The sequence below is a fragment of the Serinus canaria genome, chromosome W, assembly GCF_022539315.1.
Source record: "Serinus canaria isolate serCan28SL12 chromosome W, serCan2020, whole genome shotgun sequence".
NCBI lineage: Eukaryota > Metazoa > Chordata > Aves > Passeriformes > Fringillidae > Serinus > Serinus canaria.
In genome coordinates this window covers 7,580,330-7,591,732 of record NC_066342.1, presented here as the reverse complement: position 1 = coordinate 7,591,732, position 11,403 = coordinate 7,580,330, and the positions used below count along the sequence as shown (strand labels likewise).

Sequence of the window (11,403 nt, the reverse complement as noted above, 5' to 3'; positions counted from 1 at the left end):
TACTTTTTTTCATACTGCTGGAGTTTGTTAACCAAATTATCCACTCTTTGTTCTCTTTCATTGACATCAATGCCAATGAGTAGATGCATGACAATGGTACTCTCCATAGGAATTTCTGCTGCACAATTTGTGTACACTTGACCATATCTGGATTTATAGGGGATTGCTCATTATTTGAATCCTTAAAGAGTATTTCCAGCACAGCTAATTCTCTCAGATGCTGGATACCTTGCTCCATGGTGTTCCACCTGTCTTGGTGCACTACTAGATCATCCTTGAAAAGCTATCTTTCCCTCAAGCTATACAGGAGCTGCCTTCAGAGGCTGAGTTTCTATTCTTTTCACAATCTCCTGGTCAATGCCCACATCCTGGGACAGGGATCCCAGTTTCTTGGCTTCACTACCATCTAGTTTCATATTTTGGGCCATGACATCCCAGCATCAGAGCAACCAGGTTACTGTGAGCTCACCCAACTGGCAGTTGAAATCTTTTTGCATATCTCACAGCTTACCCAGGAATAGGGATTGGATTATTATTTCTGGCTCTGCCTCTTCCTCCTGCTGTGAGGGCCCTACTTCTTCATCCCTAAAAGAACTGATTTTGTCTTGGCTTTCTTCTTCTGTACAGGGGCAACTGCTACCAGCACAGGTTGTACCTCTGGTTCAGCTGCAGTTTGAGTGGCCATAGTGCCTGTTGGTCTGCTTTCCTCCTCCTCCTCCCCCTGAGGGTGCTGTCTAGTAATGGGCAGTGTCCAATAAATAGTAACCAGGGTCTAGCATCTTGCATGACTTTGCACCTCTCTAGAACTGCCACAGCATTTTTCTTTCCAATATACTGCCACTATCAGGGTCCTGTAGTTGTTCAGGGGTGAACTTCCAAACCATTAGAGCAGAATAGTCCTTCAAAAGCTGGCTGATTTTCTCCCACCTTCCATGCCATTAATGATTATCCACCCTCAGGGCGGATCTCTGAAAGACCCTCCTAAAAATCTCTTGTAACTCTAAACATGGTATGGACCTCACTGAGGAGACCTGGCAGACATAGCAACAAGAACATGCTTTCCTTAACACCCAAAAGGAATTAAAAATTCTCAAAACCTGTTGAAACAGGCCTGAAGGAGGAAAAAAGGATGAAAAGCTGTCCTCCCCTGTCCCCCCCCACAGGCTGGGTATGATTATTAAAGGGCTTCTAGTAGTAGCATGCAAGGTAAGGGCAGAAGGGAAGCACTGAAGACACATCCCAAATGACCCTCATTCCCTCTGATGTTCTGTCATAAACCAATATCACACAGTACATCAACAAAACACTCCTGATCCCTCTCCCTGTTCTGAAAATCATAATGAGGAGCACATGTTGCATATATGGAAATATATACAGGGTTAGATGCCACAACCACATGAACAGACCAAGCAACATTGTGACCAGTGGCTCTGAACCTAATACAACAAATGCTTAGATCAAATTTGGTTCCAACCTGCTCTGATAAGATCTGTTGTTATCTCAATCCTTTGAGCCCCAAGTTGGGCGCCAAATAAGGCTGTCATGGTTTAGGAATGATATTCCCCAATTTAGTGTTCCCACTGAAACACTCCAAACCATGCATTGCTCGCTCACTCCCCCCTTTCCCCTGGGGCAGGCTGGAGAGGAGAATTGGAAGCACAAAAGGTAAAGATCACGGGTTGAGATAAGAACAATTTACTGGAAACAGCAGTGAAATAAGGAAACAAACAGTAATAGCAACAATATTAATAACAGAAGTATATGAGGGAGGTGAACGATTCACACAGGATTTGTTCATCGCACAGAGCCTGGCAATACTCACCCACCCACCACACTACATGACCCCAAAAGGACCCCTTCTCCTGTTTCCAGAAAATGGCATGAGGTTGTAAAGAATAACCTCTGTGTGCTAGCCATGCCCCCTCCTGGCTACTGCAAAAATTAACCCTGTCCTGGCCAGAACCAGGACAGGCAGATATTCCTACTTTATGCATTTAAATCAGGCACCTCAGCCAACAGCCTAGGTTCTCTACCAGAGAGCAATTCAGAGCCCCAAATACAGACTTTACCTCTCTGTTCTGATTTTACAGGTAGTCTAAAATTAAACTATTTATGCTGCTTGCCTGTAATCAGTCTCAAGGAGGTTAAGTTCTGATTAAGCACATTGTCCTGAATAAGAGCAGGAAAACACCATAGCTCTCACTGCTCTACAATTATATCACAGCACCTGAAACCCAAAGTACTCTGCAAGATGCTAAAATAACAGTGGAGAATTCATGTTGCAGAGAGCTTACCACCTAGATAGGAAACATGCACTAAAGTAAGGGGGAAATACACAGAGAAAATGTTATACTATCAGTTCTCACAATTTAAAGCCATAAGAATCCAGGCATCTAACATTGTTCTCAAAGCCTCAGCCCTGAAACAACATCAAAATGAAATCAGGTTTTTCTTTGGAGGGAAAAGGGTACTTAAATGTTAACTCAGCGTACCCAAGTTGCCAAAAGGCAACTCAAAATTAATTTTTAGGCCTGGGTTTTTACATCAACTATCTGATTTTTGATTACTTAGCTTTGGCAATACTATGAAAATCAAGCTCAGACAGGGCTAGTGAAAAGAGAGAGATCAGAACCCAGGGTTACTGTTATGAACAAGAAAAGGGTAACCCATTTTTTTTTCCAAAAGTAGAATTACAAGTTTAACCAGTTCTGGCCGAGGAGTGCTTTTGTTAGCTGCTTGTTGTAATCACCTGTTAAGTATCGGGTCGTTAGCCATCTATGGCTGAGAATTCACTCTATTGTATCAGCATCACCCTGCTTGTGGCCAGGTGGGAGGATGGCATCCCACCTGGATGGTAGAGGAGAGGGAACCAGGAGTTGATATGCAGATAAGTTTAGAGCCAAAATGCAATGGGGCAAGCCCCCATTCCAAACGCAATTAATAAACCCCTAAACCAGCGAGCCAATATAGAATTCAGAGATCAAAGTAGTCTCTAGACATCAGGGGTGAGGTGGGAAGCCAGCAGAGACTCTGAAAACCTTAATGGCCCCTCACCACAACTTAAGAAGATGCTGGTTAGAGCCAGGACCCGAGACTGCCAACTTAAAATTGGGATCCTGGGGGTGTATACCCCTGCCTGCTCAAGGGAGGCTGGAACTCCAGCTCTGTCCCCTGGTGGACAAAGCTGCATTTGCCTCCTCCTCCGAATCACTCCAGGGAGCTGCGATGGCGAAGGCGAACCCGTGGATCTGTCGGGCCTCCCAGCCTTGAGCTGATCACTTTTAATATAAGCACCAAAAAGGGAGAAATATCTCCTGCCCTGTTTATTTCAGTTACAGAATCAAAGTCCAAACTTAAGGTATGAATTATATGCATAGTTTTCCAGCTTGACAATACAGGTAAGCAGATGGCTACCCATTCTTTAAGCATCTCCATTTGAGTACTTCTGGCTTGGTAATTATTTAATTTTACAAAACAGCCACACTGAAAAAAAAATTCACTTTTCATATGTACTTTGGATATCAGTACTTTGGCAGAAGAGAAGAGGGATGAAGTCGCATTCCTTACGTACCACAGGCATTCCGCATTAAGATGCTTGAGCAGGCACTGGTCAGATTTTGAAGAGCAGAACAGCAGTGGGATAAGTCAGAAAGGCACTGGATTAAGAAACAGGAGTAGGTAAAGTTACTCAAGAACTGATAAAAGAATTTAAATGAAATACAGGCAAGCAAACATTTCAAATGCAGATAAAGTCCCTTGTGCCACTAAGCTGTGGCTGAAACAGCAATCGCAGGAGACAATATCTTAGTGGTACTAACAGAAGTTAAAAAAAACTACCTACATAGACTGAGATGGTCTTGCATGCAGGCAGCACCACAGATCCACAGATAATGTCTGCGGTGTCCTTGTCTACTTGGAAGTGCTCACCAAATAAAGGGTACGGTCAAGGCTATTAATTACAATATTCAAGGCAAAGCAAGTAATATTGCTGTAACTGAAAAACACATACAGAAATCCACAGTAAGGGGACTACAGAATTAGACCATCCAACTGATTCAAGTTGCAAACTGCTCATAAATGCAATGGGAGTCTTTCACCCAGACAAGTCGTGCTTATCTGTTTCACAGGTGAAAGTAATCATCTGAGCTAGTAGGATGCAATTTGATTGTGGTAGGAAAAAGCAACTGCTTTAATAAATTTGATCGAGAGTAGATATCTGTACTACTAAACACACATAGATCCAGAACCTGCACAACAACTGTATGAGAAGTGATTTTAACATCTAAACTATACCTTTCCAGCCACAACATGCAGGACAGTTGTGCCATTTATTTGGGTGGGTTAGAATGACTCCTAACCTTCAACAGAAAATATAGACAGCAATTAATAAAAACCCAACCATCATGGGAATTAAAAGTTTTATTAGTGTATTCACATGTTAGGCAAATGCAACACACATGAAGCTTATTTCTTAGGTTCACAAGTTCTACCAATACATTAGTCTAGTGGTAAAACTAGCATAAATTGGTAACTTCTTTGCCAATTTTTGAAAGGTGTCCGTCCCACTTTTTCAAGGCTTGATTTTTGGTATTGCTTCTATGCCCTAGTCATTTTGGCATAAAAATATCCATCACTATTGTCAATTCAGTTAAAAGATTAAAAGCTGTAACACTGGCCCCATTTTTGTTCTAAAAGCTATCACTAGCTGTACTTACAAAGTACAGTGCTAGTGTAATGGATGAAACAATGGGAAAGAGACAAAGACAATCCCGCTACTGCCACAATAACAAAAGAATGACAGACAGCTAGATCACAAAGCTCGTTAGTAAGATATATATTTTTCAACTCAGAATAACCCTTCTATATAGCTTCCCAACCCATCCCCAACCTAGACTTATTTGTAGAATATATTTCAGAATATTTTTATTATGGTGCAGCTGTAGTGTCCAAGGGTTCACAATAACATGCACCGTCACAAAGAACCTAGAAGTCCTCCTTTGCTGGTCATACCTCAGCAACCACTATCCTAGAGGTTTTGCAAAACCAACTACTTTTAATAACAAGACCCATTAGGACATAATGAATGTGTCTGATCTGGTATACAAGTAAGCTATACAAAGCCACACAGATCAGAAATTTAAAATCTGTTACTGAAATATATTAAGAAGATGCATCTATTTAAAACCTATATGAAAGAGTACTTTACCTTGGGAAAGAGTTTTTCAAGGTATTTAGCTCTAAAAACTAAACCCCACAATTTTTAGTGACATCTGTTCAATGAAAAATACAGATATAAGGGGTAAGTCAATAACCTTGTGTACTTAATCCAGTATCCAATGCTACAATAAATTCTCATTCCATGAGAAAAAAACCACTGACTTCAATGATTCAAGGTAAACAAAAATGTCTGAAATTACACCATTGCCAGCAATAATGCTGGCACCAGATTCATCAACTCAGATGGGTAGGGAAAAGTAGATTCTCAGTGTGATGGATACTTGGAATTTATAATATGAATTGATTTAGGCCCTGTTAAGTATACAGTGTCTTAAAATTTCATAGATGAATCTCAAGACATTTCTTTCCCTTCCAATTGAGGGATTTTCTTTTTCTTTAAGAAGGCAGCACAAAGTTGAGCTTTTTATGTTTAGGACAACTCAAAAATCTGCTTATATAAAAAAGTATAAAAGAATAAGGGAGTAGAGTCTTGGAATTTTATAAGAGATTTACCCAAATCAAAAAAACCCAAGCAACTATTTATGGGAACTAGAATGTAGAACAGCAGAATACTGTGATATTTGAGATCATGATGCATTACCTGTAAATATACTTAGTTATTCATGTTATTGATAAACCATTAGGACACTCAATTATATACCCAGTAAAAACACCATTAAGAGTCTTGAGAACAGTCCCATCTTCTTTCTGAAGAAGGCATTTCTATACACTAAATTTTCATCTAGTAGCAGAGTATAGGAAACAGAATCCACAAGGTGCTTTAATTGCTGAGACCTCAAGTGCTGTTTTTCTTTTGTTTTTCTTTTTTAAAAACCTTTTTAGATAGTAAACAGTTCATGGGGACCACACACAAATACTATGACAGACGAGGTGTTATATTAAGTCTGTTGATTAGCCTTGATATTTAGCCCACGGGTAACAGAGGAAGGAGTTTTACGACATGCTGGAGCAGCGTACTGAAGGGGAGCCCATCTGAGTCAATACTTTGTCCAACCATTGTAGAGGTCCATTCAGATGAAGTTCAATCCAGCAAGGAGTGCTTGTTACTGTTTGCCGCCTAGAAAATAAATAACAGGCAAGTCAGAAAGCAGCTTTAGCTACCATAAGGTTCTCCATAATATGATGAAATCTGTTTCCATCTATATCTCATACACAGAAAGATAAAAATCCACAACCATTACCATAACTGTTACTAAACTTGTTTCAGACAGTCTTTGAAGGAAAAAAACCCAACAAAAACGCCAAAACACTCCACATCTGTAAGACACATCAATAATTAGATGCTTGTCCATAATACATTGAGAATATTCTGCTCTGGAGAATAAGAGCTTCAGCATTTGCTTCAAGTACCACACCAAGAGCTTTACATCTAAAAATAAATTCTAAACTGAAGATTGTCCAACCAATGTGGTGTTAACGTCACAGATAGCTGTGTGCAGCTGCATCACAACCTTCAAAGAGTCTGCATGCATAACTGGGTTTGAATTTTGTAGACAATTACTGAGAAATACAAACTAGAAACCCTTGACTCTGCACTATTAGCATGGTCAAACAGCACAATGCTATGATGATCATAAGGTCTGGCTTTTTTGGACCAAATGACAAGATAAATGTATAAGGAAACTGCTAGATGTTGTCAGAAACATTGTCAAAACACAGTGTGTGGTTATACTGTGCTAACTGATGCTATCTCAAAGTAACACTAATTTTTATCTCCAATTTTCTGTAATCTTACATTTCTACATGTGTTTTGCACTGTAACATCCTAACAAAAACAACCAAAGTAAAAATTGTGTTTCCATTGTCTTCAATATAAACTTACCTACAATTTTTCACAATAGAAGCCCTTAATTAAACACCATATCACAAGTCTCAGTAAAACTGAAGGGCTGACAATCAAAAAAGTTTCATTCACTCTCCCATATATTGTTGTTTCAGAGACCTGTTGGTCAAAATTTTCCTTTTCATCTCCAAAGTAAAAAAAATCAGTATCAGACATACTGTGCCTGAAAAATCTTGGGTTTTTTTTGCTATACCTGCTCCAGGCATGGGAATTTTCCCAAACTTGACTGCCAAGACTACTGTTGCTAAACCAGTTTTTCCTAGCAATTTTAGCTATCCCAAAGTCAAAGCAATATTAAGATTCAAAGGCAGCAGATTAGTCAGACACAAACCCAGCCCTTTAATTTTTACTGTTGGCACTGCAACCCTTCGCTTTAAGGAAATCTATTTATATAAACAGAGGAAATGAAAAGGCAGAAAAATTAAGCCAGAGAGAAAATGAATTTCCAAAGTTGTCAGTGATTTCACATTTTCTAGGAAAAGAAAGCAGCTGGGGTCTGTGCACTCTCAGCACTCTAAAAAACATTGTTTATCTTAGCCCCAAATGTCTATGCTAAAATAAAGTGATCCAATAGAACAACCTAAATCACAGGAAATAGAATTCCATTTAGCCTCGAATCCTTACCCAAAGAAGGAAGTTCATTATTCCAATGCTGTTAACTCCCCTAAAATGTGTTCCACAACACACTTCCTCAGAATTTTATAACTGGTTCTGTTCAACAACCCTAGCTTTGCACTACACTGGCAGAAGTTGACAAAATAGCAACAGTTGCTTTGCAGCTGTCTCAAAGCTAAAACTCAGCCTCTTTTACCCACAGATTTCCAGCTCACATATCACTGTTTGCTGTAATTACATCTCTATTGAACTCTCTTCAGAAGATGATCCTAGACCTGGATAGTTCTTGTGATAACGTGAACACTTTACTGCTGATCTGAACTTCTACCATCATCCTCAATTCTAGCCAACATGTGTTGAGCAAAAAATTGTAAACTATTTTGTCTACCAAGCTTATAAGCTTGGTAAATAAACAAAATGTACCACTTTGCCATACCTGTGCATTTACACACGTAGCATAAAATATAAGTAATGCTCTGGCTTTGCCCAAGCCCGTTGTATAAGAAACCTTTTTGACATAATGATGAAGCACAGAAATTTTAACAAGAATGATGGATTTTACAGTGCCTCCTGGTCTATTTTGTGTCTTGGTTTGAAAGACAGGTGTCTGCTAAGGAAGGCAGGAGCCTCCCTTGGAATGGAGAGTGCAAACCCCCTCCCTCCAAATTATTATAATTTTGAAATTAAGGGGGTCTCAGGAAAAGATATGAGGATAGAGATATCAGTTCTTTACTAGTATGTAAAACAAGGTGTAATAGATGATACGTGTAAATTCATGCTGAGGCTACAGTAATCTCACCTGATGAAAATCCTAGCATACCAGAGTTCTGGGAAATTCCCTCTGATGAGATTACAGCGATATGCACCAAAATCCTAGCTTGAATATTAATCTCCAGAAATACTGATTCCAGAGGATTATTCGCCTGACCAAACCCCAGCAATAAGCATTCAATATGCATCATCGATAAGATAAATGTGTCTCCTAGAATGTATACTGCAAGAGATTTTCCTCTGACAAGGTGAATTATTTACCAGTTTCAAAAAGTGGCAGCAAGAAAGGAAAAACTACATAAATATGCTAAAAGGATAGGATCAATGATAAAAAAGCAAGAAACCTTCCACGGCCACCCTTGGATCTTAGAAATATAAAAAAAAGACTTTGTGAGAGCTGTCTCTTCATGATGCACAGAGGAAAGGAGCCATAGTAGCCCCCCTGTCTCACCCAACACTGTTAGCCTGGTTCAGCACCGATCTGATCTTTGCTTGTGGCCTTTTTAAGATTGGATTTTAGTTATGGAATAAATTCTCCTTATTAATCAAATTGGCTAATTAATATTTAACAATTTTGGTGTCTCCAACATGATGAAACTTCGAGTTTGCAGCTCTTTCTCTCTGATCAGGAGGTGACCCACTATTAACTAGTGGCCTGACGGTGTAAGAGATCAGCAACCCTGTTGGATCCGAACATTGAATTAAAGTAGAAGCCACAAGCAAAAATAGGAGAAAGAGAAAATGAGCTTGGAAGCTCCCAAAAAGACTCCCAAGAGGGAAGGCCCTCTGGAACCACAGAAAAATTCATTTGTAAAACTTTAAGTGCATGAAAAGAATCCACGCGGGAAGACGAATCGTAAGTACCGCATGGCTGAATGGGGTGGTCGGGCGTGTGGGATCCTAAAAGCCATATTCTGTACTCCTGGAGGGAGGGACGGTTGGTCACAGGAATAGGGAAACTGAAGAAATCCCATTACACACGTAAAATCCAAAACTCGAGGCAGGTTTGGACATTGGCCACAGGGAGGCAAGGGAAGAAAGATACGCCCTCAGGAGTCGGGGGACTGGTAAGTCTACTTGTCTAGGACCAAGAAAGGTCCAGGGAGAGTTGCAGGACAGAAGAAATAAAAGGGAGCTCTTGCCAGATTGAACTCTGTGAAAACGATCCAATTGGTAAATCTGTAAAGCTGCTAAACATAGTGTGTATTAGCCATAGTTGAGAATAACCCCCCCGGAAAATTTTCTGGGGCCCAGAAAGCACTCTGGAGATTAAGTCAGGAAAAAGAATAATTAAAAGAACAAATTTGAAGTTATAAAATTAGGAGAGATAAGTCAGAATCAAGAGTTAAGGTTGACAATCAAGAATAAGGCTTGTGAGTCCTGTGACAATTTACGTCCCCTGCCTCAGCCTGTGGAGAAGGCTGTAAGACCAACTGCTCCTACTAAAGCTACCTAGTTTTCTCCTTCAAGGAGAACACAGTAAAGCAAGAAAAATATCAATAGTGAGAGTAATAAAAATGAGAGCAGAAAACACCACCCACTTTAACTGAGGGGGGTACCAACCACGTCAGGAATTGTTAAGTTATTAATGCTCCCCTTTAACACAGGGGATGTAAAGAAAAGATTTAAGAAGTTGAATGATGGGCAAGAGAAAAGATTACAAAAAAAAAAGAGAGCTTGAGAAGTTAGATGAGAAAGGATTGAAAGAAAAAGGGAGAGTGCAAAAATTGTTAAAAGAAGCACAAAAAGTTTATGTGAGAAAAAATAAAAAAACTGTTAATTAATTAAGGAAGCTAATTTGACACAGTACCTGTTAAAGTTATTTAGAATAAATATATGAACATAGAGGAAAGAAATGTAAACCGTACCAGACCCGAGAGCACCTGGGGTTAACCCAACTTAAAAGAAAAGGTACCTTTATATTTGTGTTGTCCTATTGTAAATAAGGGTGAGTGAAACAGCTTTATTGTGAGTGAGTGTAGATAAATAGAAGTTTATCTGATATAGATTGTTGATTTTTAAAGTGTAACTTTATTTTACTAGAAGGAAGTAGACTGGATTGTATTGTTAGAGAAGGAGAAGTATTCTGTGTTGTGAGTAAATAAAATTTGAGTTGTCAGGAGATTGGATGAGAGCAGAGAGAAAGACCAGAGATGAGTAAGTAGAGTTTTGAGAAAAAAGAACTGATAAGTTGAGTTCAAGAAAAGGAGGGAAAGAGGAAGTGCCAGTAGATATGTCTCAAGAGGCTCAGATTCACCAAGTTTTTGATCTTAGTGCAAAGAAAAAAATAGTTTCAGAAATAAAAAGGAGACGGTTTGGTAGTTTAGAATCATGAAGATTATGATAATTTTCATGTTTGAAGGGATTGGGAAAGGATCTAGAAATGTTGATAGGGGTTGTAGAGAATTTTTGCCAGAAAGAGATCCCCTTAAAGAGAGAGAAAACTGATGTGTTGATTGTTATGAGTAAAAAAAAAGTTACCCATTTTTTTTTAAGGTTGAGCCAGTTGCTGGCAGGGGGGAGTTCTAACTGTTCATTGTTAGTTTCATATTGCAATCATCTGTTAATAGTTGGTCGTTGACTTCCTATGGTTGAGAATTCCCCTTTTTGTCAGTATCACCCTGCCTGTGGCCAGGAGGATGGCATCCCCCCTCTCCTGGAGGATGGGACATTGGAGTTGGCATGCAAATGACCTCGGAGCCAGCATGCAACGGGAAAAGCCCCTCACCAAACCTAGCAAAAATACCCCTAAAAACAATGAGCCAACACAAAATTGACGGATCAAAGTGATGTCTAGACATAAGGAACAGAGTCCAGGGTCCGCTAAGACTCTTTTTACTCCTCACCATAACCTCAAAAGATGTCAGCTGGACAGAGGACCTCGAATGTCAAACCGGAAAATATGGAATCTCCTGCTGCTCTCGTGAGGACAGAAC

At 39.6% G+C, this 11,403-nt stretch overlaps 1 protein-coding gene across 2 annotated transcripts in view; it reads right to left on the bottom strand.

Moving 5' to 3' along the window:
• Nucleotides 1-4,404: 4,404 nt before the first annotated feature.
• Nucleotides 4,405-11,403, bottom strand: part of LOC103824734 (mothers against decapentaplegic homolog 2-like) — an 84,710-nt gene continuing 77,711 nt past the window's right edge. For both annotated transcript variants that reach the window (XM_009100032.4, XM_018925223.3), the window contains one exon: nucleotides 4,405-6,295. In XM_009100032.4, coding sequence (XP_009098280.1) covers nucleotides 6,172-6,295 — 124 coding nt within the window. In that variant the 3' untranslated portion in view covers nucleotides 4,405-6,171. The remainder of the gene's footprint in view (nucleotides 6,296-11,403) is intronic.